Consider the following 16,715-nt stretch of genomic DNA (forward strand, 5'->3'; position numbering starts at 1 on the left):
ATGTAACTTTACAAGATAATACTTGTTTTTCAATCAATTTACATCTTATCCAAAAAATTTTTTTTTCAAAATTTTTGAATTTTTAGATATAATAAGTGGTTCATTTGAAGGGCAGGAATTAGCGGAACGCTCGCCCCGTTGCCTGTAACCTCCGGGTCTCTTAAATTAATATATTTATATATTGTTTTGTTAATTATCAACAACGGAGAAACTAAATTTCCTTTCCTTTCCAAAGATTCTCACAAAGTTTTCGACTTGTGCATAAGCAGCGCTAAGTTAGATTTCACGTGAGATTTCAACTTGCTAATAAATTTGTAATACCATTTTTTCTCCAATCGACAAAAATTTGATCAAGTTGGAGATTTCGAGAATAACTCACTCACATACGCTTCTAACAATTTTCGATCTGGATACGCACTATAGATTTACTGCCAAGGTTCTTGAAATTTAATATTTAACTTACAATGATAATGCATCGATTTATTTGAAAAGCAAAAGAAAAAGCAGCCCAGAACTTCCAGGGAACATAGTGCTCAAAACTCAGGCCTACCATGTAAAACTGCATTTCGATCATTTTTATCAATGAGTATAATGCGTTTCTTCTTATACACTTTGTGGGTGTGACGTCACGACCATCGTAATGTAATGATCAAAGCACGATAGGGAGAGTGGGAATGAACATGAAAACGATCAACCATATACTTAACAGGATCTTACTATCTCTTTTCCAGGTACTACCAAGCTCTTGGCAACTTCATACAGACCTCCGCGGCGATTCTATAAAAATCGTTTCTAAAATAACGCCTTGTCGTCCTGAGTCAGCCAATTACACGAAAGTTATAATAACATATTGGTACAATGACATCATCACAGCATCCATCACATCAAAACTCAGCACATTCTGCACATCACATTCTGAACACCACCATTGTCCCAAAATAAATGACTCTGCATCGGACGAACTGATCTCAAATGACAAGCGGATTTGACTCCACTGACGTCTGCTTTACCGGGGGATCACTTTGTTGAGGGTTTCCGAATGTGGTTAAAAGCGTTGATCAAAAAACAAAAAACTAGCTGCTTCGTGTATTTATACGAAGTTTTGTTTGGAAGGTTAAAAAGAGACAAACTCACTCACGCCTGTGCCTGTAACACTTTGCAACCCTTAGACCTTGCAAAGTGTTAGATCTAAGGTGAGCCATAATAAAGCGGTTATTATATACCGTAACAATGATTTCAATTGACGCAACGCAAGCGCACATTTCACATCTAACACCTAACACTTAGCAGTAAACTAATGCCAATTGAAATTAAGTAACAATTTAGATCACGCAAAAACCAAAGTCAAGTGTTAAAAAAGCCACTTGAAAAACAAACAACATACCCGGCAGATTGCCAAAGTTAGCCGCTATTGATTTCCATATTCCCGATTTGGATTGAAAGGACAGACATGGAAAATTGAATGTTGAACAAAATATTTTTCTAAGTGGAAACTTTTTTATTTCATTTCGTTGCCAGAGATACTTTTGTTTCATAAAGACGGGATACAGGGGTTAATATCAAAACCAAGAAGCATCAGATATAGCTAATAAGACTTATTAAAAAAAACAAAATTCACGTACCGGGAAATCTAAAATTGGGCTTCAAGGGTTCATCCCGGTTTCTGGGGTTCCAGTGGGGGGATTGATAACTGAGGGTATCAGAAATACCAATATTAAGAATCCCAACTTCACTTTCACACCATTAAATTGTCTTCTAAAAACAATTTTGATGAATCTCACACTTAAGAGACTAGTAAGGCGTAAGGCTCTAAGAGAGCTGCTCAGCCACTTGATACGCTCCGGACTTTACTTGTTTATCCTATTTTTCTGGACCAAATGTTAGTGAGACGAAAAATCGGTCAAGCAAATGGGACTAAGAAGTTTCGGAGCACTTTTCAGTTGACTTTTAGTATTAAATTGCCGCCAATTGAGTTCAGCTGCTTGAAATTGTGATTGAGAGAGAATTTTAGATCACGCAAAACGCTAAAAGTCAAGGGCTTAAAAAACACTCGTTTACAAACATACCCGGCAGATTGCCGGAAAATAGCCGCCGTTGATTCCAATAAGCATGATTGGGATTGAACGAATAGAATATATTGAAAAAAAAACATACCCGGCAGATTGCCGGAAAATAGCCGCCGTTGATTCCAATAAGCATGACTGGGATTGAAATAACAGAAGATATTGAAAAAAAAAGATTTTCGTACAAAAACATTTTTTTAAGTCCGATTTATTTTGATGGCATTTCGTAGTTGAACATACTTCTGTTTCTTAGAGAGAGGCTACAGGGGCTACTATCAATAACAATAAGCATTAGAGAGAGGTAACTAATACTTATAGGACCGACGTTCAAATAGCGGGCATCTAAAATTGGGCTTTATGGGTTTATCCCGTTTCTATTTCTGACTTCAATTTTTTATACTGACTGTTCATTTTGAATTGCTTTGCTGAGCAACTGATGTTCAAAATCACTTTTAGCAGAATGAGAGAAGAGAGAAACTAGCCTGGAGAAGTCAAAAAAATTTCACGCAAAATGTTGAAAAGGCGGCAAAATGAGGTAAAGCGAAACAATTTTTTATTCGACGAAGTAAAAAAAAATAGGAGCGCTATAATAGCCGGCTGAGATGAGGGCGGCTATTAAAAAGATTTTTGTACAAAAGTATTTTTTAAGTCCGATTTATTTTGATGGCATTTCGTAGTTGAACATACTTCTGTTTCTTAGAGAGAGGATACAGGGGCTACTATCAACACCAATAAGCATTAGAGGTGGTAACTAAGACTTATAGGAACGACGTTCAAATAGCGGGCATCTAAAATTGGGCTTTATGGGTTTATCCCGTTTCTATTTCTGACTTCAATTTTTATACTGACTCTGTTCATTTTGAATTGCTTTGCTGAGCAGCTGATGTTCAAATTCACTTTTAGCAGAATGAGAGAAGAGAGAAACTAGCCTAGAGAAGTCAAAAAGATTTCACGCAAAATGTTGAAAAGGCGGCAAAATGAGGTAAAGCGAAACATTTTTTTATTCGACGAAGTAAAAAAACATAGCAGGACAAGTCCTGACGTACAATTCAAAGAATTTTCATTGACTAAACAGAATAACTAGACCTAGAATAGACTATGAGTGAATTGAGAAAACCATTTAAAAAAAAATCAGATCAAAATATAAAAAAAACAAAAAAAAATCAATGTCAAAATGCCGCATGTGAACAAAAAACCACTAGCGAGTAATGAAAATTTAATTCAAACAAAAAACTAGGCCTAAAATGAGCTGTGAATGGATTGGACAAAACAATTAGAAAAAAATCCGATCCAAAAAATCGAAAAAACAGTAAAAATCAGAGTGAAATTTCCGCATGTGAACAAAAAACCACTACCGAGAAACCGAATTTTTGTTCAAACACCACTTTCGCACCCTACTTTAAAATTAGAGCGAAAAAAATTCACGCCACAAAACCACTCGCTTTTTCGCTCCATTTCCTGTTTCGGCGTGACCAAAATCACTACTCCAATTTGACTTCAAAAATCATGAAAATGTGTGAACAGATCTTAAAAGACAGCGCCCCAATACAATTCAAATTCTTTGAGTTGTAAAAAAAAATAGGAACGCTATAATAGCCGGCTGAGATGATGAGGGCGGCTATTAAAAAAAAATACGAGCGCAATAATAGCCGGCTGAGAAGATGAGGGCGGCTATTAATAATTTATATGATTTTCGTTCAAGAGCAATTAATAAAAGATGCTCGCAACACGTACCTCCTCTTCGATCTGATGTCTGAGTTGTGAGATAAATGTCTCGCCTGTAGTGTGTCTCCTTAAATTCCTCGCCTTCACTATCTTGTTGAACCAGTTGATGATGGTCTGCTTTGCTACCTCCTCCTCTATGCTGAACTCCAACTCCTCCCTCTCCAACAGCTCCTCCAATTGCAGCACCTAACAGCAAAAATGGCTCAAAATGGCTAAAAATTTTGCTCTCAAAATGGCTTTAAACACTTCAGTTTTATCCACCAAATTTTAGGTTTCTTCTAAAGGGCGCAATCAATGCTATATATACTCATTCAAAACCGAAAGTTCTCCGATATCATGATCAATTATTGTCAAGTTAATTGTCAGCAAATTAAGTAAAGATCACGAGAACAACAACGTTGCTCACGATACTACTTTCGATGACTGTTGGCGAAGCTGAAATTGTTTTGGTCGCATGATGATTAATTGCTATTTTTCAAGCTTAATATGGTTTCCAACAGACACACGCCGAAAACTAGTACTGAATTGTTATTAGTAGTCTTGTTGATCATGTTGATTTTGTAGTTGACAATTTCACCTACAATTTTTAGACTTCATCATAATAATCGTAGCATTTTAGCACCTCTTCCGAAAACTCGGAAGTGCACTTGATGAGTTAAAAGTAAATGCCGGTTAAAAATACTGAACTAAATTTAAGTGACCTTTCTGATGTCGACAGATCTGTAGGCAAGCATGGATAGTATCTCGTGGAAGGAGACTTCTGCCCCATTGTGAGTCTTCTCAGCCTCACAGCACATGTGTTTAAACAGCAATTTGTCATTCACCATATCCACTTGCAGGCGACCCTTAAATATACACAGTTCTTAGCCTTACATACAGCCTTCCTATCGCTTGAAGCTTTGAAAACACAACCGACTAAACGTCGGGAGAATTGCTCTCGAACTACTAGCGGAGCTCTAATCAATTGCAGCCTGCTTCAGTCGGGGGGGGGGGGGGGGGGGGGGAGGAGGAGGGAGGGAGGGAGGGGGCGCCTAAATGGGACTAAGAAGTTCAATAGCGGGCTTCAAATAACCACATTAGAGGTTAACATATACCACTATTAAGATTTAATGTAAAAAATGGCACCAGTTTCGGCGCACTTTTCATTTGACTTTTAGTATTAAATTGCCGCCAATTGAGTTCAGCTGCTTGAAATTGTGATTGAGAGAGAATTTTAGATCACGCGAAACGCAAAAAGTCAAGGGCGTAAAAGTCACTCGAAAAGTCAAAATTGTCAGACAAAAAACTTGCATAAAAAAGACACACACGTTTACAATAATTGCTATGAACTTCGTTCAAGGGCAATTAAAAACTGATTAATTGTCTGATTAATACTCAATGCACTCTAGCTAGTATCATACCTAACCAATTTTCAAACTAGGTGTTACTATGGCCTTGATATCACATGTATAACATCAAAATAACACGTGAGCTAGGGGTTTGCATATAATACAAGCCCAATAATTTCTATGCAACTCAGAAGTTGATACCACCAGATTTAAAAATTTAAACTAGCGTCGAATGAATTTCTCTCGAACGACAGGCGTTGTAGCTTAGAAATGTGTTATGGGTGCAAAAAATCGCCCCATATTTCCAGGTCACCAGTCTCACATCTTAATCACTCAGCTACACTGCCTTTGATTTCCCTTCGCTCACAATCGGTTTTATTGTCAAACTTGGGATCTTTTCAACAATTGCCCCCCCCCCTGCAAAAGGGGGGCTGTTCTCGAATAGAATCTAAGCCAGCGATTTATTAACCAATCAACAATAACTAATAACATTCCACGTTTTCGGATACAATGTTAAACTGAATAGAATAAAATACGCAATGCTAATACGTCCAATAATGTTCTAGGACAAAAGCGGAAAAACGGTCAAGCAAAAATTTTGCATAAAAAACCAAACATACCCGGCAGTATGCCGGAAAATAGCCGACGTTGATTCCAATAAGCATGATTGGGATTGAACGAATAGAATATATTGAAAAAAAAAGATTTTTGTACAAAAATATTTTTTAAGTCCGATTTATTTTGATGGCATTTCGTAGTTGAACATACTTCTGTTTCTTAGAGAGAGGCTACAGGGGCTACTATCAACACCAATAAGCATTAGAGGTGGTAACTAAGACTTATAGGAACGACGTCCAAATAGCGGGCATCTAAAATTGGGCTTTATGGGTTTATCCCGTTTATTTCTGACTTCAGTTTTTTATACCGACTGTGTTCATTTTGAATTGCTTTGCTTAGCAACTGATGTTCAAATTCACTTTTAGCAGAATGAGAGAAGAGAGAAACTAGCCTAGAGAAGTCAAAAAGATTTCACGTAAAATGTCGAAAAAGCGGCAAAATGGTAAAGCGAAAAAAAGTTTGACGAAGTAAAAAACATAGCAGGACAAGTCCTGACGTACAATTCAAAGAATTTTCATTGACTAAACAGAAAACTAGACCTAGAACCGACTATGAATGGATTGGAAAAACCATTTAGAAAAAAATCTGATCCAAAAAATCGAAAAAACAGTAAAAATCAAAGTGAAATTGCCGCATGTGAACAAAAAAACCACTACCGATAAAGCGAATTTTTGTTCAAACACCGTATTCTCACTCTACTTTAAAATTAGAGCGATAAAATTTCACGCCGCAAAACCACTCGCTTTTTCGCTCCATTTCCTGTTTCGGCGTGACCAAAATCACTGCTCCAATTTGACTTCAAAAATCATGAAAATGTGTGAACAGATCTTGAAAAAAAAGACAGCGCCCCAATACAATTCAAATTCTTTGAATTGTAAAGAAAAAATACGAGCGCAATAATAGCCGGCTGAGAAGATGAGGGCGGCTATTAACAAGTTAACAATAATTGCTTCAAACTTCGTTCGACAGCAATTAATAAGTCATAACATCCGCTTACTGTGAGGTGTCGGAGTAAGAATCTGACTTGTATTGTTGTGATATATCCCTTCCTCTCTCTGTCCACAATCTTCCATTTCTCCTGGAACATCTTGATGTCGTTGTAGCTCAACAGGGCATCCGCATCGTTCGAGTAGAACAGGGAGAAATTCTCCACGATGATAGCTGCAAATCAACAGAACATTGTAGAAAAAAAATCGATGGACAAACACATTATACATCAATCCTGGAGAGGTAATTTAAGGTGCACAGCACACTCTTCGGCAATATTGCTTCTTGTCGAGCTATACCAGGTTTAAAATTGGGCTTATGAAAACCCCAAACCCATCAACCCAAAATGCATAAGAACAACGACTACTCGACTCAAATGTGAAAGCGTAGTTTTGCTCCACCCAGATTGCTTCCAACTGCACACGATTGAATTTAGCCTAACGTTTCATGTTACATAGTTGTTTGAACTAAATTACCACTCTAGACTACTGCCCTCACGACAAATTGTTAACAAGACTTTTACTAGCTCAAAATGACACCTCTCCCACTATAGGTTTTGAGATATTTAGAGTTTTGAGGCATTTAAGTCACTGTATAAACCTGGGATCACAACCTTATCTCATGCACAGTTTACAGTAGTTCTCTTAATGTTCTATCAATAGAGTATGTAATCACAATTGAAAATGTACCCGGCAGATTGCCGGAAAAAAGCCTCGATTGAATCCGATGATCCCAGTCAGTATTGAAACAAGAAAAAACTAAATTGATTATATGTTTTTAACAACAAAATATCAAGATTGCGTTGTTTTGATATAATTTGTTCGATAGGCTTCCTTCTGCTTTTTAAAGAAAATAGAGGGATCAGTCGAGCACGTGCGGCATTTAGTTTCCAATTCACTTAAAAAAACTTGATTGAAAAACTGACACTTCAAGGCTCCTCTTCCGTCGTCAAAAAAGGACAGTAAAAATAGTCACCTGCGAAGATGACGCGGCTATTAATTCAAAATCGCCGGTGAATTTTATTCGCGGGCCGTCAAATAGAAACAAAAACAGATCGAGTTGAAGTTTCCGACGTGAACTATGAAGAAAATTAAAAACGTTAAAAATTTGAGAATAAACATCCCCGGCAGATTACCGGAAAATAGCCGCCGTTGATTCCCATAACTCTATTGGGATTGAAAGAAAAGAAAATATCAACAAAAATTGATTTTTGTATATAAACATTTTTAAGTGCGATTTATTTTGATGTCATTCCGTAATTGAACATACTCCTGTCTCTCAGTGAGAGGCTACAGCGTCTAGTATCAATACCAATAAGCATTATAGATAGTAACTAAAACATATGAGAACAAAGTTTAAGTACCGGACATCTAAAAATGGGCTTTATGGGTTTATCCCGTTTCTATTTCTGACTGATTTTTTTATACTGAATCTCTTCGTTTTGAATTGCTTTGCTAAGCAGCTGCTGTTTAAAAGAACTTTGAGCAGAATGACCGAAGAGTGAAACTAGCCTAGAGAAGTCAAAAAGATTTTACGCAAAATGACGAAAAAGCGGCAAAATGTGTAAAGCGAAAAAAAAGTTCGACGAAGTAAAAAAACATAGCAGCACAAGTCCTGACGTACAATTCAAATAATTTTCATTGACTAAACAGAAAACTAGACCAAACAAGGACTATGAAAGGATTGTGAAAACCATTTAGAAAAAAATCTGATCCAAAAAATCGAAAAAATTATAAAAATCAAAATGAAATTGCCGCATGTGAACAAAAAAATAACTAGCGAGAAAGCGAATTTTTGTTCAAACACCGTTTTCTCACTCTACTTTAAATTTAGAGCGAAAACATTTCACGCCGCAAAACCACTCGCTTTTTCGCTCCATTTCCTGTTTCGGCGTGACCAAAATCACTACCCCAATTTGACTTCAAAAATCATGAAAATGTGTGAATAGATAAAAAAAAGACAGCGCCCCAATACAATTCAAATTCTTTGAATTGTAAAAAATAGGAGCGCTATAATAGCCGGCTGAGAAGATGAGGGCGGCTATTAAAAATAGGAAAAACCATAGTTCTTATATTACAATATCATGGTGACGATGCTTTAATAGTAACCACTTTCATAGTATCGGAGTCCTTTATTGACAAGGCTTGGAGTAATCGACTTGTTGTCTCACCATACCTTAACAGTGGTGTAGCATTGGAGAGTGAGGTCAGCCATTTACGAAAAAAACTTGCGACGCAATTCAGCTATAAATTACTCCTAAAGAGATTAACAAATGACTTCACGTACACAAAAGCAGCTAAAGGTCATGACAAAATGAAAAACACAATACTCGTTTTCCAACACTCATTTTGTTGATTCTAGATTGTTTTGCCGAGAGACTGGTGTTTAAAAGAATTTTGAGCAGAATGAGAGATGAGTAGAACTCAGAGAAGTAAAACACGCAAAATGTTGAACAATCTGTGATCTGACGTAAGGCGAAACTAATTTCTTTTTGACGAAGTTAAAAGAAACTGCAGGAAAAATTACGGAAATGACATCTGAAGATTCGCCTTCCACAAAAACCAGCCATTAGAATACCTCAAATATGCTCGAACAAAAAGACAACTATAACCATTCAGAAGCAAAAAAAAATACATAATTATTGTAGCCAATATAAAAATTGAAAAGCAAAAGACTAACAAATGTGTCTTAGTTTGCGCATAAACATTTTCTTTAAAACACCAAAATTGTAATAGAATGGAAATTGAAAAAAAACGTACCAGCATAATGTGTTTATTCAGTTTCCAAGAAACGAAACGAAACGGAACACAGTTGAAGCGACCCTGATACTGCTTTAAAGCAGAAAAAATGAGCTAAACAACTACTTCAATGAGCCGCACGTGAACAAAAAAATTTGCTCTTTTAGTGAAAATCTTTTTACACATCAATTTCTGACTCTCTCAAACCCACTCCCTTGGCTTCATTTTTCACAATTGATCAGCTGTAAAACGATGTTTTTCGAGCGTTTCACGTCATGCATCAAATTCACTCCAGAGAAATATTGATTTTCAAAAAGACATTTGTCCAATACTCCTCTTCAATTCGCAACCTTTGCCTTCGCCACTAGCTAAATATTATTTAGGGAGGCTAGCAGGTTTAGGGAGGTGCGAGCGCGGCGGGGGGGGGGGCACGGGGATCAAATTTCACACCACTTCGTTTGAGAGCAATTAATAACAATCGAGAAAGCGAATTTATTCTCCAAATTAGCGTTTTTTCACTCGTCTTTAACCTTAGAGTGAAAATTTTTACGCCACAGAATCAGTAGCTCTTTTCCTCCGCTTCATCTTTCGGTCTAACCAAAACCACCAATCAAATCTGACTTCAAAATTCATAAATGTGAAATCAGATCTTTAAATAGAGAGCGTCCCATTACAATTCAAATTCTTTGAGTTGTAAAAAACCAAAATCACCGCACTATAGCCACGCTCGGCTGACAAGCATCGCAGCTGCAATAAATGAGTTCATCGTCAACATGAACATTACCAGCAATACTCACCCACAAGTAAATTGAGTACGATGTATGCTAGGATGACGTAGAAGGAGCAGAAGAATATGATGGAAGCAGTAAAGCTGCCACAATCACTCTCCCAGTAATTGGGTGCCTGGCTACACAGGGGTGGACTCAACATACAATCGTGCATGATCTTGTTCCAATCCTCCCCGGTCACAATTCGGAACAACACTGTCATTGCCTGACCAGCATTGTGGAAGTTTGCTCTCCTGTAATACTCACGCAACTCAATACACTAAAGTAAATGGGCCAGATAAGAACATGCATAAGACACTTCTTGAACCTTCGAATCTTGACATTTGCTGCAAAAATATTTTTCAAATTAGTCAAAATTGATCCAAAGTTTTTGAATCTCTATATTGATGTTGAAAACTCCCGTATAGCTTAATCAAACATCCATAATTCTCCACTATAATTAAGAAGTCGAAGAATTAGGCAGCTACCAAAGGATTGTTTTTATATTCTTCTAACAATTTTTGTTAACCACAAGTTTTGTTAAATATTTATTAATCAATGAGGATAGTAGACAGCAATTAGTAACCTGTGTAGGTTCTCTCCGTACTTGACAGTTCCGAATAGGATGACACCAGAGAGAGCGTAGCAGAGGATGAGGACAAACAGAGACAGGATGATGAAGAAGCTCTTGTACACTGACACCAACACTGTCAGCAACAACATCTTCAGAGTAGCCTAAACAAAACACAACACAACTCAAATTCACAGCACAACATTTTCAATATAATCTCATTCTCCCGACAGTTTCTGTGATTTTAACGCCAAAATATTCTTTACATTATCACACCACATCTGGAGAATTGGAATTTTCTAAATAATGCACATTTTTGTTAATAATTTACATTGCTATTTTTGTTCAGAAATCTTACCGATTAGTTCACAGATTCTAAGGAACCGTCCGAACCGTATTAAAAATAAAGCTTGGAAATCGCCTGGTCAACTTCATCCGCAAATAGCTTCATGGATATCTATTCAATTGATTAAACACCTGTCCAACTCTTAAAACAGCTCGGATCGTTTCCACCCCCAACCCAACCAACTCCAAGGTACGCTAAGCGCCCTCCAGTTAAAAGAGTACGTGCCATTGAAAAGAGTACGTATAGTAAACCTTTACGTGTTGATATATCACGTGCAATTAGGGGTTGCAAGCAGATAATATGCTTCTTTGGGGGCGGGGCGGGCGGTGGGTTTTCAGTTCGGTTTCCCCACCTGTTTTCCGCAAATGGTGAAGAATCGGAGCATGACTACCAAAGTGCCCAGTTCCCAGTAGCTCTCCTTGTCATATGCGAACAGTGCGTTCCACAGGATTCCCAGAGTAGTGACAAAGAGATCGTACCTGTTCCTCCAGCTCTGCCAGTAGCCACGGAAAGACACCGCCACACACTTCATTATTGCCTATCAACACATTTATATCTACATTTTAGAAAGGTCCGATTCAAATACTCGATAATATATTTCAAAGCGACAGCGTATCACTAATAAACAATCCCCGCTTATTGCCATAACCCCGATTGGGAATGAAAAAAAAGAATAGACAGATAGACATACTCCTGTTCTTTAATGAGAGGATAAAGGGATTGGTATCAATGCTAATATGCATTAGAGAAGTTAACTAAGACTTATAACAACAAAGTTCACAAACCGGGCAACTAAAATTTGGGTTCGTGGGTTTATCCCGATTCTAAAGTTGACTTCGTTTTTACCATACTGACTCCGTTGATTCTAGCCTGAACTGCCGAGGAGTTGCTGTTTAAAAGCGCTTTGAGTAGAATGAGAGCAGATTAAAATTAGCCTACAGAAGTCGCAAAAGATTTCACGCAAAATTTTGAACAAGCTGTGAACAAAAGTAAAACGAAACTACTTTTTATTCGACAAAATAAAAACAATAGAGGTACAAGTCTTGAAAGACAATCCAAAGAATTAAAAGAAAAACTTAAAACTAATGTACATGACAAGCAGATCAAATGAACAATGCCAGCCAGACAGAAAATCTTGGTTTCACAAACTTTGAGACAAGAGGAACTTTGAGAAAGCCATGGTCGTCATTGAAAAACGTAAAAAGGGCAAAAAAAGTTGGGAACCAAGCAAAACTTGCCGAGAAAAAAGACACAATTAAAGACCGGCAAAAACAGCAAAAAGAACAATTAAAATTAGAACATAAACCGACTAACGTAGGAAAAATGGCTCTCGAATGACTGGCGGGGCGAAAGTTTTTTATGGGAGCAAAAACATCAGACGAAGGAAGGTAGGGTTTGAACCCCGCCCTTCTGAGTCCGATGCCTTCACCTGGAGAAAAGGCGTTAACCACTCAGCCACCAGAGCCTTGTCATCGTATCTCCATCAATCAAATTTGTTTGAACAACAACAAATTTTATTTCGGAGTGAGAGCAATCAATCAAGTGAGAGCAAGCAATCAAAATCACAAAGAAATGCGTGAAAAAATCAATTGAGAAGTCAAAGATTATTCTAGAAGAAAAGTGCAAAAACGGTCAAACGAAAAATCGGCATAAAAAGACACACGTTTACAATAATTGCTTCTCATTCGAGAGAAATTAAAAGGGCAAGATCTGCCAGAAATTAAAATTTAAAATTCTCCCAAGTTTCCTGGAGTCACTATTTATTGCACTATAAATAAAGCAGAGGACTGCTTGAGCTCAGACGAAAAAGTTTGAAAAAACTTAATAAAGGATTTTATCTCTATTCTATCTGAAATTTAATAAACCTGCAGGCTAGCACAAATCATGTTGCACATAGGAGCAACACAAGCAGGAAGAAGAAAGATAAAAAATTAAGAAATTAAAAAAAAATAGCAGAAAATAAAGAAAAATTGATCAAAGTCTGGACATTTATGTCTCAAACCCGATTTTTTTTTTGCAAAAATTAGAACTTAAAACATGTAGAAACTTTGCAGACTTTGATGCCTAGAGATCGAAAAACTTGCGAATTGACCGAAATTTTCAATGTTATAGAAAAGAATAGAAATTTGTATCACAATTGGCTAAAGATCTTAATAATATTATCTTAAAAACCGTTTCGTTAACATTAAAAACTAACCAGCAAAACAACATCAAGCCAAGTGTGTTTTGCTGTTTTGACCTTGACCTTACTCATTACGCTGCGTAAGAAAAATGAGCAAAAGAATCAAAAATAAGAATCCATTCATTTGCAACACTGACTAAGGTAAGTCAGGCGCGAAATTTACCTAAAACGTGCTCAAAAGCGAATGTAAGAAACATAGCACAACTAGTCCCTAAATAGTCCAAGGAAATGAATTGACTGATGGACTGACAATTGGAAATATTAGCGGTATGTCAGACAAAGACAAAAAGGTCAAAAAATCCCATGAATATATATGAATATATATATAAGATCAATAAAGGACCTAAACAGAAAAAATTTTATTTGAAAAAAGTGACAGATTAGAAGGAATAGACTGAAAAATGTCACATCCAAACTGCATCTCAAGAATTTGATTAAAATTCACATTTAATGTATTTTGGTAAGATTGTTCTCGTAATTAAAAGCGCTTCTTAAATTTTTTGTACCTTTCAACGAATTGCAATATCCAGAATGTCGAGAAAAAAACAATATCAACCTTTATTTGCAAATATTGACTCCCACAATCCATAAAGGAATAGACAATAAAATAGGGGTCAGGGAATCAATGAGAGACAGAGCAGGAAAAAGAGAAACCAAATGGTAGAAATAAAAAAATCGTAATATTTTTTGAACGTCAGTGCCTTCAAGGAAAAAAACAATATAACAACAAACAAAATCCTTAACCGCAGCATACTGTAAGATTTTACGTAGTATTTTTTGTCACAAAATACTTCTTAAACAGTTCTGATGGCTGAAAAAGGGACAACATAACTACAAACAACGGCAAGATTCACAAACTCAAACATTTCGGAAACAAAGGGTTTATAAATCAATGAAAACTAAGCTAAAAACGGAGCTAATCAATTGACCAAAATCATGCCTCACCAGAAAGCCAATGAGAACACCGAAAAAAGCAACAAAGTGTATTATTGGAAAGAAATTGTGTCAAATTAACAAAACAATTCCGATGAATTCAAGCGACAACTTAGATATACTTATTCCACATTACCAACCAATGAAAACTGTTAACATAGCCGGCAGATTGCCGGAAAATAGCCGCCGTTGATGCACATCGGGATTGAAAAAAAATTGACTTTTTTCCAGTGTCAAAAAGTTTTCTAATTTGGCGTGCAATTTCGGTTGGATTCTAAAACTATAATTAATTTAGCTCCTAAAATGAAAGCTAATCAGCTTAATACCAATTTCAATTACCAAACACTCTGGTGATCTTTGATAACCTAATTCTCAATAACTTAATGACCGGGCTTTATCGGTTTATCCAGTCTTTTGATTTTGCTCTTTTGACCTTGATTATATTCACTATCTTGCGTAATTCGTTAAGTGAATGGATTTTAAAATCATTCAGTTCAAACAGTGAGTAAGTAAGTCAGAAGTCGAACGTGAAAGTCGTGACTTATGTAAAACGAAAAACCTGATCAAAAGGTAAAGCGAATTTTAAAAGGAGAGCTCCTAAATAATAGCCGTTTGAGAGACTGACAGCGCCTATTAAAAAATGAGACTAAATGGTAAGACAAAAACACTACCTATTCGCGCCAAATCTCAATAATTCGGCCATACTTAATTGTCACAAACGCCATAGAAGTCACAAAAAGCATTAGCTACGGATTGAATTCCATTAAATCTTCATTAGAAACCGATAACACCTGTCATTAATGAGAAAAGAAACGCAGCAACAAGCACAGAAAATAGTTGAAAAATTCAGTGATATTTCACATTTAAAAGTAATATTCCCATTACGTTGAGAATCCTTAAAGACAGAAGACTTAACAAAAACACAAACATAGGATAACCACGTCAACAAAAAAAACTCGCATATCTCCATAAAAATTTGACAAAAAATTTTTATCGAGGAAACAATTTGCATCAAAGTATAAGAGTATTAAATTTGAAACAAATAAATCAAATAACTTTCTCCATTAGCAACCTTATGCGACCTGTCCCATGAATGTTATGAAAACGAAAACTACCACAAATACCAAACTCAAAAATTGGTTTAAACTTTTTGCGAATAAATAGTATCAAAGCCACAAGACATCAGAGATTTACTGCAACTATTACTTAGCTTCAAATATTACTCATTAGCAAACAAAGCAACCTATCATAATGACTAAGTGATAGGACAGCCGAAATGTTTGAAAGGGCAAATATCAAATATTCACTAAATAGTGTCAAAGTTATAAAAAGCATCAGCTGATGTAATCAAATAATTGCATGTGCTTAATTATATTTAAATAATTTATACTTAATTCCGCTTCTAAACAGAAAACTGTTAATGATAATACAAATTTCAGCTATCAATGCTCTAATGAAATTTAATAACCTAATGCACTATGATCTAGTGACTTTCTTTACCGGTTTATCCCGTTCCTTTTGATTTTGCATCTTTGAAATTGACCATATTCACCACATAGCGTAATTCAATGGTTGAAAGATTTTAAAATTCATTCATTTGAAACAATGAGTAAACTAAGTCACGGTTCAAACGCTATAATCCTGATTTATATAAAACTTAAACAGTGATGAAAAAGTAAAGCGAATCAAACAAAAGGAGAGCGCTTAAATAATAGCCGTTGAGAGGCTGACAGCGGCTATTATAAAACCTTTTTCGATTTTTTTTCATTTCTTCGTTAAAAACCCTGTTTCTTAATTAGGGATACAGGGCATAATATAAATACCTATAAGCAATCGAGATTGTAACTAAAAAATAATAAACATAGTTGGCAGATTGCCAGAAAATAGCGGCAACAGCTAGATCTGCAGTATCAAAAATATGGTAAAAGAAATAGACGAAAAAATTAAAAAATACTGAGACGTTATATTTTGATTAGGAATCTTTATAAAATATTGCTGCTTCTATAAAGTGCTCTCAAATAACCTTCAGTTAGAGTGACACATTCACTTGACCTTCTTTTTGAAATAAAGTTAACAGAAGTCACTTTCGAAGTGAATAACTCTTTTTTGAAAGTGAGGTAAGTCACGTGTGACTATAGACTTAATCACGCAAATGAACAAAAAAAACTCGCTCTACCAAGATTGAAAAAAGACGTCACACACGCATTTCAGTTGAAATCGCATGGACGAATGAACAAAAAAGGAGACTTGAAGTGACTGTGACGTCATATGGTCAAAACAGAAATCTTGACGACGAAATAAAAAACAAGAGTAGGCCAATAATAGCCCCAGCTATCGCTGTGCGGCTATTAAAAACAAAAACAATATTGGGCATCTAAAATATGGCTATGGGTTTCTCCCATTTTAATTTTTGAATTCGTTTTTCGAACTGTCTCGGTTTGCTCTGGATCATTTTGC

General features: G+C 36.1%; 2 protein-coding genes across 3 annotated transcripts in view; both read right to left on the minus strand.

Annotated features, from left to right (window-relative positions):
• The window catches only part of LOC142339658 (signal peptide peptidase-like), a 144,548-nt gene that overhangs the window by 58,464 nt on the left and 69,369 nt on the right, over positions 1–16,715 (minus strand). The window lies entirely within an intron of this gene.
• The window catches only part of LOC142339657 (sodium leak channel NALCN-like), a 93,358-nt gene that overhangs the window by 3,709 nt on the left and 72,934 nt on the right, over positions 1–16,715 (minus strand). For both annotated transcript variants that reach the window (XM_075389853.1, XM_075389852.1), the window contains exons 25-30: positions 11,496–11,681; positions 10,813–10,961; positions 10,257–10,480; positions 6,732–6,895; positions 4,490–4,633; positions 3,798–3,974 (exon numbers count right to left, since the gene is read on the minus strand). In XM_075389853.1, coding sequence (XP_075245968.1) covers positions 3,798–3,974; positions 4,490–4,633; positions 6,732–6,895; positions 10,257–10,480; positions 10,813–10,961; positions 11,496–11,681 — 1,044 coding nt within the window. The remainder of the gene's footprint in view (positions 1–3,797; positions 3,975–4,489; positions 4,634–6,731; positions 6,896–10,256; positions 10,481–10,812; positions 10,962–11,495; positions 11,682–16,715) is intronic.

The sequence above is a fragment of the Convolutriloba macropyga genome, chromosome 5 (assembly GCF_964194025.1).
Source record: "Convolutriloba macropyga chromosome 5, txConMacr16.3, whole genome shotgun sequence".
Lineage (NCBI taxonomy): Eukaryota > Metazoa > Xenacoelomorpha > Acoela > Convolutidae > Convolutriloba > Convolutriloba macropyga.